The sequence below is a fragment of the Balearica regulorum genome, chromosome 1 (assembly GCF_011004875.1).
Source record: "Balearica regulorum gibbericeps isolate bBalReg1 chromosome 1, bBalReg1.pri, whole genome shotgun sequence".
Lineage (NCBI taxonomy): Eukaryota > Metazoa > Chordata > Aves > Gruiformes > Gruidae > Balearica > Balearica regulorum.
The window spans coordinates 40,145,583-40,171,465 of NC_046184.1; the positions used below are offsets into that span (position 1 = coordinate 40,145,583).

General features: G+C 46.5%; 1 protein-coding gene across 1 annotated transcript; it reads left to right on the forward strand.

Annotated features, from left to right (window-relative positions):
* Positions 1 to 567: 567 nt before the first annotated feature.
* KCNMB4 (potassium calcium-activated channel subfamily M regulatory beta subunit 4) lies at positions 568 to 21,581 on the forward strand. The gene is made up of 3 exons (XM_075742857.1): positions 568 to 971; positions 10,798 to 10,925; positions 20,758 to 21,581. The coding sequence occupies exons 1-3, from the start codon at positions 633 to 635 to the stop codon at positions 20,924 to 20,926; spliced, it is 636 nt and encodes a 211-aa protein (XP_075598972.1). The 5' UTR covers positions 568 to 632; the 3' UTR covers positions 20,927 to 21,581.
* The last annotated feature ends 4,302 nt before the right edge of the window (positions 21,582 to 25,883 follow it).

The following is a 25,883-nucleotide window of genomic DNA, read 5'->3' on the forward strand; positions in this document are numbered from 1 at the left end:
AGTTAATAAGGTGAAAATATCAGCTGCTTCCTCCCTTCCAGATATTTAATGTCTTTAATTTTTAGGTCTGACTCCGTGTGTATACATAGAGATGTCGCAAATTTTGACACGTGGGGATACTGAGCATGACTTCACACAGGCTCTCCTGGACTCTGGGACTTAACCAAGCTGGTTGACAGGAATTGGGAAGTACAAACTATTTTCATGGCCTGGCTCATTTCTGGGAAGGAATGTTGGCTTAGAGGGGGGGCGGGCGGGCGGGGGGCTGCAACGCGCCCTTGGGGCGCGTTGCAGCCCCCCGCCCGCCCCCCCTCTAGACATTGCACCTTGCACAGCACCCGGTATTAATCCGGACTAGCCCTCCCCACAGCAAATCTCCGGGGCTAGATAATCCCATTGCAAGCTGTCCCTTCCACCCCCGGCGGGGTTCTGAATTAGGTCAACCGGGTTTATATTTGCATTTTATTTATTTATCTAATTTTTTTTTTATTTTTTTTTTTTTCCCCCCCCCTGGTTACACGCACACCCACCCCCGTGGATCCCGAAGGAGGCGGGGAGGGAGGCGGGGAGCGGCGGGAGCTTTAGCCGATGGCAGCCGATACCCGGCGGCTGATGCCAGCGGCAACCGGGCGATGGCGCGGAGCCGGGCGGCTTACGAATACACGGAAGCGGAGGACAAAAGCATGCGGTTGGGTTTCCTCCTTATCGCAGCCGGTTTGCTTTCCTTATTGGGTTTGGGTTGTTGTTGGTTGCGTCCGGCTTTGCAGGAACGGGGAGGCGGTGGCTCCGCTAACTGCACGGTGCTGGCGGTGCGGCAGCTTGGGGAGCGCTTCGCCTGCACCTTCTCCTGCGGGGCTGCCTGCCGCGGCACCGCCCGCTACCCCTGTCTCCAGGTCCTGGTTCGTACCTCCCGCTCCTCCGCTCCTGCCCTGCTCCATGAGGACGAGAGGCAACTCCGCACCAACCCTAAGGTGAGACCCGCGCAGCGCAGCGCTCCTAAAATACGGGGTAGGGTGGTGGGTCTCGCAGGGTAAATCCTGTCCCCTCGGTGCGGTGCTGGGTGTCTTTTCATGGCCCCTTCTGCCCGCATTTGGGGTCCCCCTTCACCGCTCTCCGTTCGGGTGCGGGCTGTTTCTCTGATGGGGGGGTAAGGATGAAATCGCGGAGCATCCCTCGAAATGCCCCTGTGCTGTTACTCAGCAAAAAAGTATATGTAATGTATATGTATAAAAATACCATACATTGTATGTTTGTGTGCGTATATATGGTGTGTGTATATTTAGCGTGTATATATATACACGCTATATATAGGGTAGTATAACACTATACTATGTATATATACAGTGTTCCACTATACACGCACACTATATACATATATATACACACAGTCTGTATACTCTCTCTATATATGTATATTCCCGAACAGCCCCAGCCCCAGGTTGTCCCTCCCGCGGTAGCGGGGCCGGCCCGAGCGCACCCCGCGGGCGGCCCCGGTGCCGGACCCCGCTCCGCCCCACCGCAGCCCCGGGACCGCCGGTGGGAAGCCGGGGAGAAACTCCTGGTGCCGGCGGGGAGATCTGTGTGCCGAGTGGTGACCGATGCTGTTGCGCAGGGTGTCCCGGGGGTGAAGGGCTTCCCAGGGCAGCTCCCCGAAGAGCGAGGCGAAATTTGGACGGAGCGGCTGCTGATGGGGCGCTGGGGAGAGGGCTGCACCGAAACAGAAGTTTCCTCGGTGCTGTTTTGATTCTTAAACTTCTCCATCACCCACATGAAGACGAACCGAACGGAAGCGTCTTTAAAGTTGCATCGTCTAGCAAGCTAGAATAGTCTGAAGGCAATGTGTGACTTGTGCTTTTTCTTTCTTTCAAGGCAGTTATTCTGCTTTCTCCTTTTTCTCTTCATGCTGAGTAAAGATCACCTTGCCAGCACACTGCCTGAATGGAGGAGATTTTATCAAGTATTTTCCAGAAAATAAAAAATGTTTCAGACACCCCCCCACACACACTTCCCCCCTGAAAGAACCCAAAATCGGGAGTGTATTGGAGAAGCGAATTTCAGCTCTTCAATCGAGATGTGGATGCAGCGCAGTGTCAAGGGTTGTGCTAAGCGTGATGCAGGGGTCTGCGTGCAGGGGCTGGGGAGCAGGCTTGCGTGTCCAGTTTGGGATGTGCAGCCTCGCATCTCCACAGTCATAGTTACACCGCTGCGGCTCTATCCCTTGGAAGATGGATTAAGTTGCAAGCTTAAGGTTTGGGGATTGCTTTTTTTCCCCTTGACAGGTTGTGGGTTTGGAAGGGTGGTCTGGACAAAAATCAGCAGAGCGAGAATCAGGACAATAAATCTGACAGGATTTGGATTAAATCGTTGGCACCGGTCAGAAGCTGCAGTGCTTGGATGGTGCCTGATCGCGTAGCTGATGAAATGTTGACCTGTGAGGGAGCTTTGCAAACTTCACCTTTGCCTGGGGGTGCTGCTGCCAGGGCCGTGGGGCACCGTGAGCCCCCAGCTGTTTGAGCACCAGGACTTCCCTAAACTTCTCTCCGTCTTCAGGCGGGCAGCGGGTGGTTGGTGAAACGCAGGAGAAAAGCCATCCTTTTGACATCAGGCGAAGATGGCGTGCTGCCGCAGAGGGTGCAGCACGGCTGCCCTGGGCACGGCCTGATGGTCCCGTTGGGGCCACCTCCAGCAGGGATGGGAGGTGGGTGCCGAGCTGTGCCACCGGCACGCCTGGGCTCAGCAACTCTTGCAGCGTCCTCAGCTTCAGCAGAGGCTTTCAAACTGGGCTGCAACCGCAACGTCTCTTAAGCGTAGTCTGAGTGGTTTGTTTTGTTTTTACTTCTCGATCTCGCCTTCTCCTGCCTTTCTGGAAGTCCGGTGGGAAGAGGAGGATTGCACCTGCCTGGGGGCTGGACTGCGATTTCTGCAGGGAGGCACCCAGAGCTTCAGAAGCAATGACTGTTAATGTCATTCAGAAGCCTATTTTTATTTAACAATTAATAAAGAAGCACGGGGCTTGTGTGGTGGCAGTGCGTTGTACTTGCATGCTCTTACAAATATAATCTGTTTTCTCTAGCTTGTGCCTTGTATCTCTAGGTGTGGGCTGTTTACCCTGCAATACTGATTGCTGAGGATTAAATCTGATTTACCAGATGCGACCAAGCAGCACGGCAGTATTTTTTGATGTACCTGCATGCTCTGGTAACTGAATTTATCTAAGTGGAAAACAACAGATAAAAAAATGCGCTCCAATTATTTTCCTTACCTTAAGAAGCTTATGTAAAACCAATACAAAATAAGAAGAAAAATTGTTTAGGTCTCATTAGGAAAACACACCCTTTTAAGGGAATAAATTAAGTATAGCTGTTGGTATACTCTCCTTTTAATTTTTGTCCTAAAGTCTCACCATCTTTAAAAGCTTTCAGGATTTTGTGCTGAAATAGGTTAGTCATAGCAACAGAGTAGGAATCTGCTGGATTTAATGCTTGGGATCCGGTACGTATTTATGAATGAACGCTTAGGGAGCTGTTTAACCCTGCCTGTTTCCACTGCCTTCTTGCAGCACGCTTGCTTGTGTTCATGCCATCAGACGTACAACACGCTAAGCAGTGCCAACTAACTAGAAGGAGAAAAGTGGAACAATTTTGTTTTGAATGATTTTAATATTTTACATACTGTCTAGCTGCTTCTCTGTGTGGGATAGGGATTCTTCCTGGTAAATCAATAGTGTGAAAAAGGCACTTACAGGCTCCTTACACCATGAAACAATACTCAGTTGGCAGCTTCACTCCATGCCAAAAATCCTCAGTGTATCAGGTTAAAAATAGTCTACTTTCTGTAGTAGAGTGGGTCAGCATATAAACATATCGGCAGCTATGCATCTGTTTGTTCTAGCGAGGTCTAGCTGCAGGAAAAAAAAGAATTTATTTTTTCTGTCTTGCTTCCTAAGATAATCACATCATTGTACAGCCCAGGATTCATTTTAGCTCTTAAAAGATTATATAGTTGGGTCAGAGTTAATCCAGAAATGTATATATAAAGCACTGGGCACGATTATATTTGTGTTCAGTCCAAGTGATTTGTGGATTTCTTTTTTCTTTCTTTCTTTTTTTTTTTTTAATTTAATTGTTGTCTCAGAGGAAGAAATTTCAGCGGAGGGACGGTAGCCTTTCTTCAGCTGCCTCGATAGCAATAATGATCTCTGAGATAAAGCTTAAGGGGAATTAATTCCAAAGTCAATTTGTCGCTATCGTTCTGGCCATCGAGTGCGTCGGCGGCACGTACAGCCAGTGCGGGGGCCCGGCTATAGGTTTGGTTGGGTAAAATGACAGTGGAGTATATCGACTGCTAAAAAGATCTGCTTTCTGCCTTTTTAGACTTTTCCCTTTCTACAATTAAAGTCAAGCGTAGGGCTGGGAGAACTTGCCCACAGTTTTGATGAAGAAACTTTCAGGGGAGTGACTGGTGAGCCTGATGTTAGCAGCTGTGCAGCAGGACCCCTGTCCCCGCCCCGGGGTGCAGAGCAGGCAGCCGCTGCTCCTTGTCTGCGCTCCGCATCCGCGCGTGTTCCTGGCGCCCTTCCTTCTGTAACCGCTCAGCCTGATGACATGATATACGGTTATCTCTTCTGTGCACTTGTAAATAGAGTTGGGTTTGGATTTGGACTCTCTTAAATATGACCCACGACAGAGGAGGTTTAATATCAAAATATGCCCAACCGTACAATAATTTTGGGAGGGTCTGGTGCATCTGGTGAAGCGTGAGATCTGCATTTGGGCTGGTGCCTATGACGAGCAAACTCTGAAGATGCTGCCTAATGATTCCTCTGGAAGCAGCCCCAGGTGCCATGGATAAACCCCACCGCCCTCCCGTCTCAGCTGGGGTACCCCTTGCTACCCCTCACCTCTGTGAGGGGTTGTGGGTTTGGTCACTCCTGGTGGGTTTGTCTGTGCTGATGGATGCAGGTGAAAACTAGACGTGATGCTCAGCTCCAGCTCCCTTGGTACAGTCAGCTGGGAGGGGGGCATGTTTTTGTATTAACGGAGCGAGTCCCCCCGCTCATCTTCTGCCACAGTGGGATGGTTGTTGCAGCGCTTCCTCCCTTCCAGGCCATGAAGATAACCCAGTGACGTGTGGAGATGCTCACACAGAAACTTAGGAGAAGCTCATACATTACTTGTGTGGTGGGCTGACCCTGGCTGGAGGCCAGGTGTCCCCCAAAGCTGCTCCATCACTCCCTTCCTCCGCTGGACAGGGCAGAGAAAATACAACAAAACGCTTGTGGGTCGAGATAAGGGCAGGGAGAGATCACTCACAATTACTGTCACGGGCAAAATAAACTCAACTTGTGGAAATTAATTTAATTTATTGCCAATCAAATCAGAGAAGGGTCATGAGAAATAAAACCAAACCTCTCCCTTCTTCCTGGGACTAACTTCACTCCCAGTTTCTCTCCCTCTTTCCCCTGAATGGTGCAGGAGGACGGGGAATGGGGGTTGCAGTCAGTTCATTACATGGTGTCTCTGCCGCTCCTTCCTCCTCACACTCTTCCCCTGCTCCAGCGTGGCATCCCTCCCACGGGAGACAGTCCTCTACAAACTTCTCCAGCGTGAGTCCTTCCGACAGGCTGCAGTTCTTCATGAGCTGCTCCAGCGTGGGTCTCTCCCACAGGGTGCAGTCATTCAGGAACAGACTGCTCCAGTGTGGGTCCCCCACGGGGTCACAAGTCCTGCCAGCAAATCTGCTCCAGCGTGGGCTCCTCTCTCCACAGGGCCACAGGTCCAGCCAGGAGCCTGCTCCAGTGTGGGCTTCCCACAGGGTCACAGCCTCCTTTGGGTGCATCCCCCTGCTCTGGTGTGGGGTCCTCCACGGGCTGCAGGTGGAATCTCTACACCCCCTCATCCTCCCTCCATGGGCTGCAGGAGGACAGCCTGCCTCACCATGGTCTTCTCCAGGGGCTGCAGGAGAATCTCTGCTCCGGCACCTGGAGCACCTCCTCCCCCTTCTTCACTGACCTTCGTGTCTGCAGGGTTGTTCCTCTCACATCTTCTCACTCCTCTCTTCTGGCTGCTGTTTCACAGCAGCTTTTTTCCCTTCTTAAATATATTATCCCTGAGGTGCTACCACCATCACTGATTGGCTCGGCCTTGGCCAGCAGCAGGTCTGTCTTGGAGCCAGCTGGCATTGGCTCTCTTGGACATGGGGGAAGCTTCTAGCAGCTTCTCACAGAAGCTACCCCTGCAGCCTCCCTGCTACCAAAACCTTGCCACATAAATTCAATATACTTGGAGATGGAGAGTCGGAAATTTTTGGCTTTAGTGGTGCATTGTACCTTTGCAATGATACTTATCTAGAGTGTCCTTTCCACTCCTTCATTTCATCACAAGCTTCCCAATCTGCACAGTACATGTTGTGGGGGCTTTCTGCTGCGACAAGCAAATGGTCCATGCTGTGTCCCGTAGTTCACCAGCAGCCAGGGGGATGGTCCTCAACAAGTCACTTGGAGACTGAGGCTGGAGACTTGCTTCTTAGTGCCATCAGTTTGTCTTCTGATGGGCTTACTTGCTTCTACTTTGGACCCTTATGTCTGTTTGCGTTTGAGACTTCCTTGATCTCATCTTGCAGACAGTGTCTTCCAGGCTTGAGACAGCTTCCCTCAGATCCTACCACATCTGGCTGCTTTTTCATAAAGATGTGACTGAATTAGGCAAGAATTAGTCTTTGAAAATGCTACCTGGAAACTAAACCCTGGTCAAGAGTTCACGTTTCTGTCCCTTCTCTGTGAATATCTGCTCTGATGAAGTGTTCAGAAGGACTGGGAATCTTCTTGGTCATCTACAGAGACACTGGAGTGGGAGCATCCAGCAAACACAGATACAAATCTTAGAAAACCTCAGTGTAAAGGTATATTTGTTGCTTGCTGGCATTTTTACTGAATTGAATCCTGAGTCATCTATTCAAACACTGGCTTTGATTGAAGGGGGAATATTATTAGTCTGATACTGATTTTGAGCTGTGTAATTGAGACTGTATTTGAATTACATAATAATTTTATCGTTGCTATGACATAGCGTAGGAGGTACGATTACGGCACCACGTACCAATAGATCCTCTGAAAAGGCCTCCGCTCCATTAGATTTATTCTGAATGTCTAATCTTAAGTGCTATTCTCCAACTTCATTGTAACTTGTTTAAGAAAAAAACATCAAAGAAATATAGAGTGGGACACTTCCACTGAAAATGGATGTTGCTGTGTGAGCTGCAATTGAGCACAAGGCGTCCTAGCTTGCTTTCAAACACTTGACATTTGTTTATGTTTTGATGGTAGGATTTCATGCCGTGTCTTGTGGGGGAGGACTGCAGAATTAACCTTTCAGAAACAGCCTGTCGCCAAAGCAGGAGGTCGTTTCAGGTTCATCCACCAATTCACGGCAGCAAAAGTTGCCAGGTTATGATTGTCTTTTATCTGCCTGCTGACTGTCCTTTGGAGGGTGATACAGCTGATCAAGCAAAGTCCCCAAGAGGTGTGCTTGGGAGACTGAGAAAAGAGAGGTCCACCACCTACGTGGCTCAGAAGTGAATGTCAGGTTGGTGGGAACTGTGCTGGCATCCTGGGAAGGCAAACAAGCTCTGGTGTTTGTGCAGCAGGTGATTGGAGTTGGACCTTGGGTGTTCACCGTGGCTCAAGGCCATCATCACATTGAGATGTTTCAGGGTGATCCTTGGGATTCATATGATGATCATTTTGCCTTGGGCAGGGAGCATTCCTCTCTTCAAGACTGTTAATCCTCAACAGGGTCCCATCGATTTATGGCAAGGCCCTGGGTGTCTCCTTTGTGTTTTCCACATGAAGATAAAGAGGAAGAGATGGAAATGAATCCGGCATGTTTTCTGTCAGCCATTGTTGGGATTACTTGTGCAAAGAGTGGTATAAAGTCTGAGTTATGGAGAGCATATTCACTGCTGTCCCCAACTTCCAGGTGTCCCTCCTGTAGGTACTGGTGGTACTCCCATACACTGTCTTGCCTTGGCATGGGGAAAGATGGGTGTGTTGATCAGGGAAGCTATCTGTGGGCCCCTTCACATCTTCCAACCCAAGAAAAATCCCTGCCCTGAAAACCTCATTTTTAATAGCTTCATATTGAGCTAAAATTGTGGGCACTGATGCAAAAAATTGTGAAGTCCTCTGCGACGGAGCTGTCCTTGGAGACTGTTGCAGGTTGCTATTTGTCCATTCAGATGGACATCTCTTGGGAAAAGAGATCTCTGCAGTTGTTTCAAAGCCTGAAACTCAGGATGGGGATAAAGAACAGTTTGAATTGTGGACTTTGTGAATGATTCACATAATATCTGGGGGATGTGGAAGGTCTCTGAAGGATCTGGAGAAAGTTTGGCCAGCAGAGGACTGGTGGCGTGATTGCACTTTCATAGCAGAGGACAGGAGTAGGCTGAGCCATGAGGAAGAAACATTTTGGAGGAGAGAGGGAAGCTGCGTACTGAGCTGATACCACAGGAAAAAGAGTTTTCAAGATCACTGAGGAAATGTAGCCAGATGAATGTATATTGGTACCTAGCTACTTTGTCTAGTTCTGCATTTTGTGTGCTGGATAAATAGTGGTTGGTTCGCAGGACTCTGAGTAAAGTCTGTTTACTTCTGTTTTCTTGTATCCCTGTATTGCAAGAGCCTACCTAAAAGTTGGGGGCTTTGGAAAGAGCAGGGTGTAGATTACAGTCAGACATAGGCAGTGAGTGTACAACTGGTGGGATGTGGGACCGTTTCCACAGCAGGATCTGAAAGGTTTCATGAAGAAGAACATGGGAGAAGGTTGGGAGTGCTGGACCCTGGGCTGAGCAGGGAGCACCAGGAGGGGACCAGGTGGGATGGTGTGGCACATTGATGGCTGTCAGGGGGACAGAGCAGAGCCAGCATTGCCCTCGGGTGTCTTCATGCCAAATCTGCTCACTCCGTCCAGCTGCTGCACAGATGTGTTTGTGCACTGGGAGCGTGGAGGAAAGAGGAGTGTGGCTGATGTTTCCAAAGTACGCAATCAAACCAAAAACATCGCTGACCAAGGAATATTATCTAATGTAGAAATAACTGCATGTGATAAATCCTGCATTCTGGTTTCTGAAGCAGAGTGGTGCTGCTGTTTGTTTCTGCCCTTCATCATTAGCAGTGGGACAATCCTTGTTTAGGGTCATCTGAACAGGGATCTAAAGGGAGCTCTGTGCTGTGGCAACAGCAGATGTGGGCCCATGTGAAAACGGGGGCCCTTGTATGTGAAAAAAACAAGTTTCAGCTTGGAGGCAACAAGCGAGACCTTGTAGATTCTTCCAGCCTGAAGCATGGAAGCTACTGGCAGCAATTGTAAGTGCTGGCAGAAGTGGTCAGGTTTTACATGATCAGGCTAATAAAATCCTGAGATTTCTCCCAAGCCCCCTGGCATGGCAAAGATTCAAGCTGGTTTATGGTGGAGATGGACTTGTAGGTCTGTACAGCTTAGGTATGGCGTGCAGCTGGAGGCACAGTAGGCCCCTGTGAAACCTCACCAGATGGAGAGGGAGAGGAAACCCTAGGCACAGTGAATCACAGTGATCTTTATTTTCAGGTTAGAGAGGGTATCTCTCTCCTTGTTGTTATTACCTTCAGGAGACTGTGAAGAAACTCATGTTGTGATCATATGTGGAGATCCTTTTAGGGGCTTCCCACACCCTTCACCTCCTGCTTCCTCATCCTACCTAAGTAGGAGGCTTTTTAGCTACCCTCACAGTCACTTTTTTCTGCTTGCAGCTCCCAATTGTAAAGGAATGCAGGTGTGCACTTGGAGCCTTGCTGTCCATGGGTCATCCAGGGTGAAAAGCCTTTATGTTATCCAAGAATCAGTTAAGCTGTGTTACTCAGTTTGCTCCAACATCTCCTGTAATGATCTCCTGTATGGATGCCTGGCAACAACAGGAGGGATTGTGCTTGGACACAGAGATCATGATACTGCCAACATTGAACTATTTGGTTTTTTCTTGGCTAGGAGGGAAGGGTGGTGTGTCAAAGACGAGACTTGGAAACAAGGTATGTGCGTTGTGTGTGACCCAGAGCGGAGTCTCTGAAAGCCCAGTCCCAAGTGCACCAAGCTGGGGGAGGAAATTCCCTTGATGTCTTTGGGCTTTGAAGCAGATGTCTGAGGGTGAGATCTGCAGATAGCTCAGCTGCACACTCAACTCTTGTTGACTTCTATGCAGCAGAACCAGATGCTGAACCTTTCTGCTGAAGTGGGCCTTTGAACTTTCTGTGCTTGTTTCCCCGTGTTGTAACAGTGGAAGAATACCTGTCTTTTGCCAACAGATATCAGCCAGATATCAGATATCCCATCACGTGGGAAAGCCTGTTGGAATATTTTGGTTATTCATTAGCATGGTGCTAAACAAAACTTGTGATTACGTGCCTCACTGAAAACAGGAAATAATTCAAATCCAATCCATGCAGCTGACTAGGAATACGTCAAAATTAAACGATCATTTTTACATCCATCATGCAAAAACCCAAGGTGTTGATAATGGAACAAAACAAGATAAACCCTTTATTTTGTTTCTGAATGCTGGTATAGTCTTTTCCAGTACCTGCAGGGAGCAACTAGCAATTGAAGTAAAGTTCAGCTAACTCTTCTTTATTTGTTTCTCTGGAGCTTGTACTTATTATTCTTTGCCCATTTCAGTCACACCGATATTATGAGGAAAATGCAGAGAAAGTGATGCCCTGTGTTCTTGAGCACAGAAGTAACTCTGTTTTGCGACATGTGTTGGCAGTGTTCGTACATCCCTCCCTGCGCAAGAGACGATCAGGAGAACTCTGAGAACGTCACGTACAAGCAGAAATACTGGAAAGAGAAAGTGGGTTCCCAACCGTTTACGTGCTATTTTAACCAGCACTTGAGGTGAGTAATCTACATTTGCAAAGGCAGAAGTGCTTATACATCTGTTTAACAGCTGTCCATTGGTTCTGTTTGAAAAAATATATATAAATGCATGCATATGTATATATACACACCCCCCCACATGGTGATGTGGTTTATCACACAAGAGTTTAGTGCAGAACTTTGCAAGATAACTCTATTGGTGAAAAGCTACATAGAAAGTAGGGAAGTGTTTTTACCACTTGAACTAAAAATATAAAACTTTGACGAAAGTTTCCCTTAAAACATGTCATTCTATGGCAAAAAGCATCTTGGCTTTTAACACTCAGATAGCAAATCTCTGGCTTGAGTATTAACATTCCTTCCCTCCATGGAAAAGAAATCCTACTGTGCTCCTGGAGGAAAAGGGGAAATCAGTAAAGAGGATGAACCAGCTCAGGAATTGTGTTCATAGAGGATTAGTGAATCAGATACGTGTAACAAACCTCCACAGAACTGCCAGTTTTCACACATGCTTGCAGAGTAGAAAGTTGTAACTTAAAGCATCTTCTTTTCTGTTTCAATTCTTACTTTTACTACTGATGTTGATGTGACTTACTTGTGTATAAGGGTGACGTATGGTTTCCTTCCTTCAGTAAATGGGAAGAGGAGAGAGTCCTTTTACCTGTCTCTTTCTGATGATGATGTGCCAGGAAAGAAAAGGTGATGTGGCAGCACTAACTTACTGTAACCGTGGTGTGCAGGCTCGCTGGGAGGACTTGGGAGAACAGCAATGATTGGGATGATAGGTCCACGTAGACAGGGAGATGGACAGAGACTACTTAAGATCTCCAGATCAGCCAAGGTCTTATGGGGTTTACACTTCAGTTCTAGAGACATATGACACTTGGTTGATTTGATCAGCATGAGTAATTTTGATAGAGCTGGGGAGACTCTTCTTGGTTGCTAAGTTGACCACTCAAATAAATGTCTGCCATCTAAGTGACTAAAGGAGGAGGTTGCTCCTACCCCACCAGTGCTTGGAAGTTAAACAGATGAGGGACACCTAGGTGAGAATAGCTCAGTGCTTGCTGGTGCAATTCAGGGCTCAGTGTGGGAGTGTTGGCATCAGATATTTAAGTTTATTAGGACACATAGGAGGAAAATGCATGCCAGTGTATGCTAGGACCTTGGAGGAACCGGAGAGCTGGAGCAGGATGACAGGCACAGAGATGCCTGACTCTCCTGTGGGTGGCCCACTGGGTTTCTTGGGAGCTTCAGGTTTGTCCCAGGCTGGCTATGATTGTTGTCCCCTCCCTGGAGAGACTGTAGACCTAGTCGGCATGCCCAGGATGTCAGTCTGTTGTCCCTGGTTAACTCTTTGCAGAGGGAAAACACTAATGCTTTGCAGCAAAGACTGGTCGTTTCTTGTAGTTGGGGAAAGAGCACTGTCTACAGCATGCAGAGTTTAAAAGTTAGGGCACCATGTGTGGTGACATCAGACCTGGCAGGGACCTTCTTGGGAGCTGCTCTGGTCCACACGGTGCTAACCAGGAGCCGAGTGATGATTTTGGCTTCTCTGGGCAGGCAGGTGGTGCCAGTTCCTTGCACTGCTGCGGCCTGGGACCTGCAGCAGCCACTGCCTGAGTGAGCAGGGTAGTCAGAAACATGGGATCTCCTGCAGGAGATGTCAAGGCTAGGATTCGCCTGAGCTGGTGTGGACAAGATGCTCTGAAAGTTAGCTTTTATAGGCAGTGGAGAGAAATAGGTTCCTTTCATCTCAACCAAAAATAAATGCCTAATACAGGTTGGATGCCAGGAGATGTTTATTTCTCTCCTGTAAGGAGCTTAGGGTGATCTGCTTGGGGGCAGGCACCTAGGTGGTAGGTGTCCAGAGCTGGTTCTTACATCACATCTGTAGGTGAAGCAAAGGCAAAATTTTTCTGAGTCTGCACACTGCCTAGGGTCTGCCATTTATGTAGGCTGACACTGAGAAATTGTACAGCACTCAGGCAAGGTTTTTTCCTCATAGTTGCAGCATCCTGTACTGTTAAATGTTCTTGCCAAATGCAATGGCTGTCTTAAAATGCTGCCTTTTGCTGATCATACAGCAATTTATATACTGTAGAAGAGAGGCTCGCTGCCAGAGATACCTGAAGATAGTGTAAGCCAAAACGTGTGCACCATCTATTTTCTTCAGGAGATAGGAATGAGCTTTGAGAGATCAGTTTTGCTGACTAGGAATGTGCTTGCTTAAGTATACTTTTAGAGCTACGATGACTAAACAGCTTGTGAAGCATTAAAAAAACCATATAAACTGAGGGAAAAATACATTCACTTCAAAACAGAAGTGTGCACATTTTCTGTCAGTATTTTTTTAACTGCTTGTATGAGCTAACTCTTTTGTGTCAGCCTGTATAAAACATATAGAATGTGTAGGTTCCTTAGAGAGAGTAGTATTTGGAATATTAATACTCTTTGTTTTGAGATGGAAGAATAAAATTATAGGTAAATAGCTAGGCAGCAAATGAACATCATCTCCTCTCATCAAACTGAATTTAGCATCATTCTCAGAATTGTGGCTACACGCAGAGTGCACTGTAAAGTAACGCCTCCCTTCAGTTTGGTGAGGCACATTTCAACAGGCTGCTTTGCAAAGAAGAAAATAATGCCATTTGTACAGTTCAAAGTTATCCAAAAGGGGTGAGAAGCAGACTTGACAATTTCAGTCATTCTCGGTTAATACAAATAGAGAGGCCCAGCACAACTAGCTGTCTGACATTTGTCTTAGGGAACCAAAGTGCAGTCTAGCTTGGAGCTCAGCGCTTTACTGAAAAGCGAGGTTTTGCTTTGCCACTGCAGGCACTTACCTTTAGTGTCCCGCTCTTCTCCGGCTAGCTTTGGGCCAAGTGGTGCAAGCTACGTGGGAAAGCTGCTTTTCCAGACCTCTGCTGAAGGTGCCTGTCTGTTGGCATGATGATACTCTGGTCTGAAGGGAGCCCTGCCCAGCAGAAATGAACCACCAGTGTTTCAGAGTACAAAATGAATGACAAATTCAGATAAAGTTCTCAGGCTGTTGCCAAAGGGCTGAGAAGGCACTGAGGTCTAGCGCTTCAGTGCTCATGGGTCTCACACCGAGTTTCCCAGGGGGTCTGTAGTCATGACCACATGCAAAGAAGGGTCACAGCTGCATGCCCTAAAGTGGGACGCCTGTGGGAATGGGTGGGATGGGGGAGATCCTGTCACTCTATTTCTTCATGTTCCAGGTCTCATTGATGTCAAGAACAAGAACAAAAAGAGAGAAACCAAGATCTCTGTCATCTCAGACCCCTCAGTCTCATGCCATGCAGAGACAGAGAAACATGTGTCAAGTCATTTCTTATGAGTGGCTCATATATGAGGCATTATTGCTTTTTTAGCCCTGGGTTTGTCCAGTACGGCAAGAACACTCTGTGGTCCCTTCGCTGCAGCGTAGCAGATGAGCCAGCCACGCTTTATACTTCTCTGTTTGCTGCAGGATGCTGTACGCAAATTCACCTGAGATTGAAGAGCAAACACCGACTAGTGATCAGTGACCACCTGTACAGTGTCAGGGTACCCTGCAGGTTATTTATCTGGGAATAATTATCTGCAGAAGCCAAGGGTGCTCCAGTAGTAGCATTCATAAATGGTGGAACAGAAATCTTGGATTGCTCTGGTACTTCACAAAGTTTTCTAAACTAATTCCCTCCAGTCAGAAGATAGTGTTGCTGTTTCTTATCCTTTCTTTTACTGTTTCACCTGTGGAGCAGTGCTCAGGTCCGAGAGGGAAAGGACTTTACTGTTAGAAGATGTTTCACTGCCTCTGTGTGCAGCTGTCCAGCTGAGGTTCTCTGTGTCTTGCAACAACAGGGTAAAAAAATGCTGATTAGTGTTTGCCATAGTGAAGGGACGTGAATAACTGTGGGCAAATAAGTGTATGCAGATTGCAAACATCTTAAAATCCAGATTGTTTGGATACAAAAAATATTTGCAAAGTTTCCCTATCCCATACCCCCGCCTCCGTCGTCTTTTGCTGTGTCACATAAATTGCACAGTGTGGTGCCTAAGTCATGACTGAAACGTTTACGTGCCTGTAACTTTTCGGTCCTACATGCCTTTTTGGTAACTCCTGCGCTGCAATTCTTCCCATGACGTTCAGTAATTGCTCTGAAGGCCTGCTGAAAGCTGATGGAGGCCTGCTTCAACCAGTGTCTGAACTGCCTGGCAGCGCTTAACAGGGATGCGTTGCATAATGCAACAACTAATCCAGTTACCCCAGGTCAGAGCCCCACGAGGTTCCAGCCCCTGAGCTCAGTCCTGCTAAAAATAAGTACTGGTCTCACCTTTTAGCAATGAAAACGAAATTCCCCCCCCTTCTTGTCTGTTCAGTGAAAGGGAAAGATCTGTTTTCAGAGTCAAGGTAGAGACTTCTTTAGGGCTTTTTTTTTTTGTTTGGTTTGGTTTGTTTGTTTGTTCATTTTTGCACCCTGGGGCTGCTGCTGGGCAGTGGTGCTGCTGCTGCACAGTGGCCATCACTGTTCACAGCACGACCAGGTCTTGATGCCTGAGCAGGGCTTGAAAGTATTCAGGTGTGTTTTCCCCTTTTTGTCCCACTAGGTCACTCTTGCCCCTGCCACTGTTCTGTGCACTGATGACTGGTGTCAGGAGTTTGGGTGCATCCCCTTCAGAGGCTCTGCATTTACTGGAGAGCTGAAAGGCAGCATCACTAGAAACAAGAGGTGGTCCATAACTGAGCTTAGGGGGCATATGTGCAACCCCTCTGGTCAACATCTTCGAACTGAAGTATTATATGACAGTCACAGAGCAAAGATGGGTTTATTAAATGCACAGTACTTGCAGGGATAAGGCGATATCTTTAGTTATATCTGCTGATTTTCATGGGGAAAATAGACTCATTTCCAGGCATGACATACCTCCTTGCCTCAGCACCAGGGGAGCGATGCTGTGGGGGCTTCCAGCAAAGCCATGTCCTTGTCATGAGGGGGTTTGCCCTGGGGACAGGGGGGCACCTTCCCTTTTCTGTTTCCGAGCCAAACAACAAGCTTTCAGACTCTGGAAACAGGCAAGTCACCTGTTGCTACAAAAGTAGCAAGAAAAAATCAAAACTGCAATTAGGACAGATGCTGCTGACATTGCTGTGCAAAACCAGACCAGTTCTGTTACTGTGTTTCAGGTGTCCTGGTAGCTATTTATTTGTCTTCCCGAAGGAAGTGGTTGTTTGCTGTGGAAGTACAGCCTTCTCTCTTCTTTTTGTTGCTTGCCTGTTAAATATATCTTTCTCCCTTCGCCTGCCACCATCCTCTGGTTTTCTCTGGCCAGCCCTGCTACCTCCTCTGCCGCTCCTGCCGCAGCCCGGTGGGTCCTTTCCGGGCTCCTGCTCTCCTTGCTTCTGCTATTGATAACAGTTATTGGTTTAGAGGTGGAATCCAGAGATTTCAGCTAAAATTTTCTGCTCCTTTGGCCTGTATCTAAGCATTCCCAGGTGGCCACAGTATTTTCCTGCTGCTTGTGTGTTTCTGTTTCATGAGAGGATGATAACCACCCAAAGGCTCATTCTCCTGAAGGCCCTATAGGGTGTCTGGTTCCTGAACTCCTCGTCATCTCCATCATGGTGCAGCGCCATTCTAGGGGTCTGCCCCCACCGACACAGCCCAGCTCTGGCTCCTCTCGTCTCGCAGTGCAGCCGTCGTGATTATCTCAGAGCTCAGAAGTAACTGTGATGGGACACATAAACCTCACGGCTCACCGCCAGCGACTTTGCTCTCCTGGTGATGCTCTCCATCTGTGCTTGGCAAGACAAGTATCTCTGCGTGCATATTTCTGATTCAAAAACGTGCGGGGCAGCTCTCTTATATTAATCACTGTGTAAGTCTTGGAGCGAAAGCCAAATGTTTCTGTACCAGGACCACAGGACAGATCCAGCTCTCACTGATCCTTGGGGGGGGGGGGGCTGATGCAGCAAGGTAACGAGCTCAGCTCTGAGGAGGACACTGCAGCAAGCCGCCCAGCAGCACAGCTGTGTCCTGTGGGCCAAGCAGGGCTTCTGCAGCCCTGGCTGCTGCTCTGGGTACTTTCTACAAGCAGATTTTGGTCCTTATCCCTCAGGGTTTGTTGCAGGATTTCTTAGGAGTTGTCCCAGGGATGTCCCCAAGCACTCTGCAGACTCAGATGTCAGAAGACAGCTGCTCTGTGCTCCTTGCCAGTTCCTTCGGACTCCTGCTGGGTGGTGGTGGCTGTTCTGCTCTGCCTGACAATTCATTTCTTCAGGAGGTGGAGAATAGCTCTTCCCCTAAACAGATGCTATCATGTGAGGATAACAAACAGCCTCAGAGAAGTTAAATCCAGTCTCTGCAAGCTAACCTGTTAATTAATCACTAATGACTTTGCTATATTTAATTCATCTGATTGATTCCAACCTCATTTATCTCCTAATTTTTCCCCAGTCTTTTGTTTTGGACTTTACCTATCTCACATGAAATACCTGGGTTTTAGCCTGGCAAGGATCACCCGAAAACTAATGCAAACATGCTTATTCTTCAGGTTTTTAGCCAGATGGCCTCCCAGGCCCTCACTCACACTGCCCAGCAGTCCCTGGCTGCCACATCTCAGTGGGACCCTCTGCTGCCATTACAGCCTCTAAGCTGTTTTCCAAAGCACTTTCCGTAACTGCTCTCAGCTCTGGTGATGGATCTGCAGGGAAGGGCTCCTCAACCAGGCTACCACCGAGCCCTCTGCTGCCTCCTCCTGCTGCCCCAGCGCTCTCCCCTATGTCCTGCCACATCGCTGCGCAGGTCAGCAGATGCAGGAAAGAGGAGCTGGTCCTGACAAGAGAGGGAGGGAATCATACAAATGCAAAGAAATGGCATTATAGGCTATTGAAGTTGATCTTGATAAGTTTCCATGGGCTGTTACAGGCAGATAACCAGGACACTGCCATTCAGGAGCATGTGGTCTATCTGCCGGCCATGCTGTCTGCCTTTATTAGCTTTTCTCATTCACTCTTAGGGTCCAGCAGTGCTTATCTGCACTGGAAAGTTAATTTGGGATAAGATAAAGAGCAGCTGAAAGCATGCTATGTCTTCCAGAATAATTGTGCAGATTAAACCAAGTAGGAGCAAGGCTGAGATTTGTCCCACCATTTTTTTGGCGCCAAGAGTCAGAACCGAGGGGCCACATCCCAGAGGGTCCCTGAGCTCTCCTGTGTGCTGGATCACCCTCCAGGAGTGCTTCTCCCTCTCCTTGACTACAGAAGGGCAATTAATGTCTTAAATGTGGTGCCAATAGGCATTTAATGATGTGGTTTTGGGGGACCCAGTCATGACTTGACGCATTGTCTGAAGAGACGCTGTGAGCAGTTGACAGTGAATTGCTGCACACCTTCTGCCGTGTAGGAATTGCACAGGGACCCTTGCTGCGGCTCAGAATAGCAATAATATCCATCTAAACCCAAACCTCATCCTGAGGCTTCATTAAAGGCCTCTGTAAGGCTTTGACTCTTTTCCAAAAGGGAAATTCTTTTAAACTACTAAGTTGCAAGAGTTAGAGTTGCACCTATAATGAGTGTTTGGCATACATTGCTGCTACCTTTGGTACAGATGTTTTCCAAAAGGTCTAAGATGGTCAAAAGGATATCTTGCTCTACCCAATCATGCTTTCTTTTCTTTAACTGAAGCAAATTTTCTAGTTTGTTTGTTTGCCCCTTATTTTTGAACTCTTTGATTAGTATCCACTTTAAAAAAATACTGAAAAATCAACATCACTTGCAAGTTGAGAGCTGCAAGGATTGAGTGTTGCCTACTTATGGCCTCCCCACCAATTAGCACTCTGCTATTCACAGATGATGATACAGTAAATATGAGGGAAGCAGTATTATATCTCCTGTGAAAGGATTTTTCTGTTCAGGTGCTGTCATTTATATGGCATAGACTGGTGAGTTTGTGCCCATAAAGTTAGTATTATTTTATTCAATTTATGGTCTCCACATGTGCCTGATTATGTGTCTGGAGGATTTTGGTTGAGCAGACTTCACATGCTCCACTACTGAATACACCTGGGTTTCTTTTGATCATTTTTAATGTTGCTGAGTTTCAACTTTTATATAGCTGAGCTGCTCATAATCAGAGTCTTACTCTCCTCCTTACTACACAAATAAAGAGAGAAATGTGGTCCCAGCCTCGGGGACTTGCAGGCTGGCACAGTGCAGAGGAACCTCCACAAAGCAATTCTGAGGGAGAGACCCCCAAATGTGAATGTGGGTGCAATTAAATCAGGGATCAGGTGCAGCCTGGTGGTCTGGCTCCACTGACTCCTTAACGATTGATAAAACCCTGCAGCTTTGCAGGCATCTCCATTAATTAACTTCTCAGTGAAGGAAAAAGAATTTGTTCTTGTTTCCCATACAGAGAATGTTTTCTTAGTGCTCCTTTCTGATCAGGATGAAGCTGTTCGGGGAGAGACAGCACAGTCATTGCACAGGTATCTGTTCCCATGTGCCACCGCGTTAGGAGACCTTAACTCCTAGAACCCGGCTGGATGAGCCTGCGTTGCCAGGATTTTAGGCTGTGAAGTTTGTTGCTCCAAGGAGCGTCAGGTCGCGTTGATGAAGCAATGTGGGATGGGAGTGTTCAATGTAAGTGAGGACCAATATGAGCCAAGAGTATATATATTTTCCTAATTAGAGAAAGTTCTATCTCCTTCCTTTGCAGACAGTTTTCCAGCAGACTATGTGTCTCTGGCTGTAGATGGAAAAGCAGCAGAAAAGTGCAAATGCCACGAGACTGATTTAACAACTCTGTTAAACTGCAGGGAGAGCAGAAAGCCAGACCTGAGGAAAACCTGCCATCAGATTTCCCAACCAAGTTCCCAGACTTGGAAGAGGCAGATAGACACCTGATCTTTCAGACATGTGGCATGACTGAATTTCCAAACCTCTTGAGATGCCTCCACCTTGCTATTCTCCTCCTTCCTCTGTTTCACTTTGGAAATGCATAAATCTGTCACAGACCCAACCATGATTCTGTGTTAGATGCTGTTGGCAGAGGCATGAGGGTTCAGATCTTCAGGGGAGGCTCCCCAAAGTGTCCCTGTAGAATCATACTCAAGTCCACTGAGCAGCTGGTGTTTGCAGTACCCAATTGCAGCTTATTGCTGAAGTAGCTTCTGGGAAGGAGCTGAGTTGGGAGCCTTCAGCACCCTGGAGCCAGGCAGGAGTCCTCCTGGGGGTAGGTTTTGTGCAGATCCCTGCCTGCTGGTGTGGCTGGGCTAGCCTGGGCCACCAGCGGTGCAGCGCTGAGGGCAGGGACTGGCTCTCCATCCAGACCCAAACCAGAGCCAGGGCTTCATCAGGAGCCTCCATGTTGCCCATGGACATGTCCAGGTCTCAAAGGTACAAGGGAAGCTTTAATTGCACGTTAAACTCATTGCAGTGTCTGATGCCATTTGAAGTAGATATGTATAACTGCTGCCTGCTATTATGTTTTTATTGGAGTGGTTTTTCAATCCACAGTGCAATATGGTATCTCTCATGGCTGTTTGTAATGACCATGACCTCTGGAAGACCTAAAGTACCAATGCTTTTTAATTATTTTTTTATCTGAAAGGACTTGTTAGCCTGTAAACACCAGAAGTGGAAAGCCCTTGCAGCCTGCCACAAGTGCTGGTGACAGACAAGCAAATGAAAGCAGTGAATGAAATGGTCCACTCGATAATTTTCTAACACTGTTGCAAGTAAAACACCTTTATTGTTTCCATTGCAGATGCTTTCCACTCATGCTGAATTGATGATGTTGAGTCGATTTATATTTTCTCCCTCTTCTGTTCCTCCTCTTTGTAGGCCAGATGATGTGATGCTGAAGCGCACCCATGATGAGACTGTCCTCTTGCACTGCTTCCTCTGGCCTCTGGTTACGTTCCTGGTCGGAGTCCTCATTGTGGTCCTGACCATCTGTGCCAAGAGCTTGGCTGTCAGGGCAGAGGCAATAAAAAAGAGGAAGCATTTGTAAATGGCAAGGCTCCTGATGGAAAAGAAAAACCTTCAAGAAGGTCTCAAGTGGGGCAACTCAACACACCTGCAGGTCTGTGGGATGCCCAGCTGTGCTCCTTCCAGTGTCTCATCTGATGGTGGAGTTGCTCTTGCCTCAGGATTATTCTTGGGAGACTTCCCCATGAAATGTCAGCTAACTGCTTCTTTTGCTATGACAGTAAATAAGTATATTCTACCAAAAAAAAAAAAAAAAAAAAAATCTACACTGTACCAAATATGCTGTGTGCTGTTAGTCCTGAACAGCAGCTACCCAGGTCCTAGCGGTACTGAGATACAGATTATAAAACGCCCTGATGTTGCTAATTTCATCTTCACAAAGTGATCTTTACTATTGTTCAATAGTAAATATTTAAAATATTTACTTTATGATAGACTGTATTTCCAAAATAATAAAATTTGGTCGATTGGGGTTTTTTATTAAAAAACCTTTGTTTTGTTTTATTTAAAAATAACAACAACAAAAGCTTTAAGACAAAAATAACACTGTGCTGATTTTGGTTTTTTTCACTGTGTAGAAGTTAAAATTAAAACTTTAACTTTTGTCTAGACTAAATCTTTCATCATCACCTGTTCATTGTGAAGAAATGTGGCAATCTCTCAGAGATACTTCTCCAAAAAATGAAAAAAATTATTGGAAAAGGTGATTAAATACTGGATCTAATTTTATTGCCTCGGTGGTATTCAGTCCCTACATTTTTTCTTGTCCCGTCTCACTTACCCTCTTCACCAAAATGCTCTCAGGCTGGAAGGAGCAGGGATATGGAGTGGGTTTACATGAATATGTTTTACCAGTGATTTCCCCAGATAGTGGAGTGCCCAAGGGCTTGCTGAGCAGAGCCTGAGATCCGTGGTGTGACACACGTCACCAGGCTCCAGGGATGGCCGGAGAAGGACATCAACTCTTTGTAGGGCCATTGCTGTTTGCTGCTGAACTGCCCATCCCAGTCACACCAGCTCCATGCAGGGTCCCTCCAAGGGGATGCTCCAGAAGAACATAAAGCAGGCTGGGCATGGCATCTCGCTGGGTTGCCTCTCTCTTCCCTTTCCCAGCTCCTTGCTGTGTACAATGGGAGTACTTGCCCTAGTGCACTTGCTCTGTGCAAAGATTTATGCATCTCGTAGAATCATGGAATGATTTGGGTTGGGTTTAGGTTGGGACCTTTAAAGGTCACCTAGACCAACTCCCCTGCAATGAGCAGAGACATCTTCAACTAGATCGGGTTGCTCAGAGCCCTGTCCAACCTGACCTTGAATGTTTCCAGGGATGGGGTATCTACCACCTCTCTGGGCAACCTGTTCCAGTGTTTCACCACCCTTATTGTAAAATCGTGGTACCTGTCCTCGCCCCTGCAGGACTGTGCACCCCTGGGACCAGCTGTGCGACTTTGCAGGGCTGGCACACAGCGGAGAAGAGAAGCCACGTGGCTCAGTCAGGAAAGTGAGTCAATATGTGATTACTGGCAAAGCATTTTAATCTACATTATAAATTCTGCAACTCTAACCATACTGCTCATTGTACTAATCTCTGATATTCTTAGTATTACGTCTAAATACCTTGTGTTTCATTGTGCTTTTAACACATAGGAGAGATATTTCCCGAGGATGAGGAAAGTGCTAGATTTGAAAGCCTGAAAGCTTTCTTGGCACAAGACACAGTGACAAACCTGCTTATATTGCCCAGTCTTTGTCTCATATTAATCATATCATGTGTTTAAGAATTGATTTCCATACGGCTTCTTATTTTGTAAACTTGTACGTGTTGTGGGCGTCGCGGTGCCCAGTTATGAGGGCATCAGGGGGACTGGAGGTCATTACCCACTCCCCTGCTTACATGCTATATGACTTTTCGAGAGTCCTCTGGTCCCGGTCTACATCGGGATAGCTGTTCTTTCAAAGGAAGTTAGGGAAGGTTCTTTGTGGAGGCAGGAACTTGATGCTTCTTGATTAGTTACTCTGTGTGAAAGATCTGATTAATGTTGGTTGCACATGTTCAAGCACTTCCACTTGTTTGGTTTATATATATATATTAAAAATTATATTTAATTTTATTTATTTATTATTATATTTAATTATATTTCTTTATATTATATATATAAAAATATATATTTCATATATATTACTCTTCCACACTCTGCAAATCATAGAGAGCTGCCACTGTGGGATGGTTTGGTTGTCTGGGTAAGGTGGTGGCAAGTTTCCCTCCTCTATTTGTTCTTGGTAACTTCTCACAGGTAAGGGGAATAACCCTGATTTTCAGCATATATACATTCTTTGTTTTCCCAAGGGAGAAGGAAATACATGGTGACACAGATTCATCATGGATTTTTAAGCCAGTAGCTTGGGGCTTGCAAATCCAGATTAACAAAATCCTCTCTGGCTTTGGTCCAGAAGCTTTTGTGACTGAATTGTGCGGCTGATTCACCGAGCAAAAGGCAAGAAGCAAATTGAGTTGATGCAGCTCGCATGATCAGCAATCATATCTTTAAATCTGTTAGAAATGCTGTTTGCAAAGACCTCTGGAAGTAAGTAATGGTTACAAGGATGATAATAAATCATTTTGCAGAGAGATTAACATCCCAAATTAAACATCTGAATTGGTGTGCAAAGGCAGGCAGTCAGTATCTCCTTGGTTTGGCAACATGTGATGCTGAGGGGAAAAAAAACAATTCCAAAATTCACTCTTCTGTCCCAGCCTGCACCTCATTGATTTAGAAATGTCTTTCTAATCCCCATACTTGATCGTGGAAGCTGGGGATTTCCTTCTACCGGATTATTCACTGATTTCCTCCCTTGGCTTTGTGGATTTCCAGTTTTTGCGGTGTATTCTCTGAAGTGTATTTGCAGGCAGAGCAGCTGCTTTTTTCAGAGCCATCTGCAGAGTCAACTTTTACGTTTTATTCAATATTTATATGCTATTGCTTTGAGGAATTTTGTTCCCTCATGCTGGCTGCTGCTCCGCTTCAGTAAGACCTGCCTTCTCTTTCATGTAGTGCAATTAAATCATTTTGTTCATGCAGTATCTTTCTCTGTCAGCTTCTTACGCTCATTTTAAAAGTTGAACTAATAAGACCATTTTTTTGTTACCTTTTTTTCTGCTTTGCGTGCTTCTGTGTTGCCAGTAAAAGATGAGATTTCACAACGTGTTAGAAAATTTAGCTACTGAATGATGAGCTTAATTCAACGCTCAGAGCAGATGAAGGATGTCATGGGGATATCCAGGGCCATTTTTAAGGATCATTACCTGTCATTTCTGGTGGAAATGTAGCCCTTTGACAGGGATCCAGCACATTCTGCTGGGTTTGAAGGGCTTTTACCAGCCGGGCTCTTCAGAAAGGGCCACAAGACGCAACCTGGGAAGCGCGGTAGAGAGGTAGCGCGGGTCTCAGTTTCCAAACTCGTGCTTCCAGGTGTGTTTTGAGGGATTTGCCCTAGATCAGAACAAAGATGTCTGCGATGCGTGGGAGTGCAGAGCTCTCCATGCATCCGCTGCCTCGGCTCAGCCTGCCGCTGCCCACCCCAGCCCTGGTGCTGCTGCCCGCAGAGTCGCCCAGCTGCTGTTCACCTGCGGGAGCCCTCCGCTCCCCAGCCAGGGCTGCGGTGTATCCCCACGGGAACAGGGATGTCTACAGAGGGTCATCTCGGCTCATTTCACGCAGTACGCAAAAGGTTTCGTTGAGCATGTGTTATCCCGTCAGAGTCCAGCCGGGAAATATGACAGGGGAAAGACTGGTTAATGTTTAAAAACCCTTTCATTGATACGATGTAGGGATTAAGTAACCTTGAGGAAGTGTCTAATGCTGGTTGCTAGGGGTTTAAGCCTTACCTGAAAAATTAAAACTAGTTGAAATTGGGCGTTCACCACCTGTGTGGGTCTGGGACAGTGTGGATTGCCTGTTGACAGAAGGAACGTCTTTGCTCGGCATTGCAAAAAAAATGCCTGCCGAATTGTAGTTTCCACAAACTTCAGCCTAAATGACCAAAAGTATCTTAAAGCCAAGAATAAATACATGGAAGAGGAGTCACCTAGAACAGTGTTTAATATGAAAAGAAAAAACCCCAGGCCATGGCTAATATTTAGGTAATCAGATGAAAGGAAGCACAGCAGAATTCCTGATTATGAAGCCTATTGTATCATGCAAATATTTTCTTTCAGTCCCTGACAGAAATCCTATAGCCAGAGTTATCGAAAAATCAGCTTATTTCTGTGTGAAATTCTTCTCCGAGAATCAAAAGCTGCTTTTTTTTTTTTTTTTTTTTTTTTTTTTTTTTTTTTTTTCCCCTCAGCATGGAGCAGCTGCTATTCCTCCATTAACTTTCAATCAGAAACTAACCCCCTTCCCTTTCTGGCATCTTAAGAGGTTGCTACGCTGATCTGTCAAGCTAACAATCTTCGCTGCGGAAAGCATGAGGGGGAAAACCTCCGAGGGAATATGTGTGCAATTAATCATACTGCCTTGTCAGGTCACAGACCCACCGAATGAATCAACCTCAATGTTTGATATTTGAGAGGCTGTGCAATTTTCTTTCTGGTTTGATACTCTAGCACGAATGCTGTCATTACTTGCACTGCGTTCAATTTGCAGCTCTTTGGTGGTCTAATGGTTTTAACTCTTGTGAGCAGAGAAATCGCTTTGCATGCATTGGATGCATGGCTGGAGATGCAATAAGAAGAAAAAGAATAGCCCATTAAACTATATAGCTGTAATTTGGATGTTAAATTTTAGCATAAAATATGTTGGCATAACTGTAAAATTACGTACACACCTGCAATACACAATTTCCAAACAGCACATACAGCAATCAAGCTGAAATAACTCGCAGAAATGCAGTAAAAGTACCTTTGATATTGCACTTACTTAAAAAACAAAAAATCAATCTGCCTGTAATTTAATTTAATGAGCTAATGCAGTGTCAAA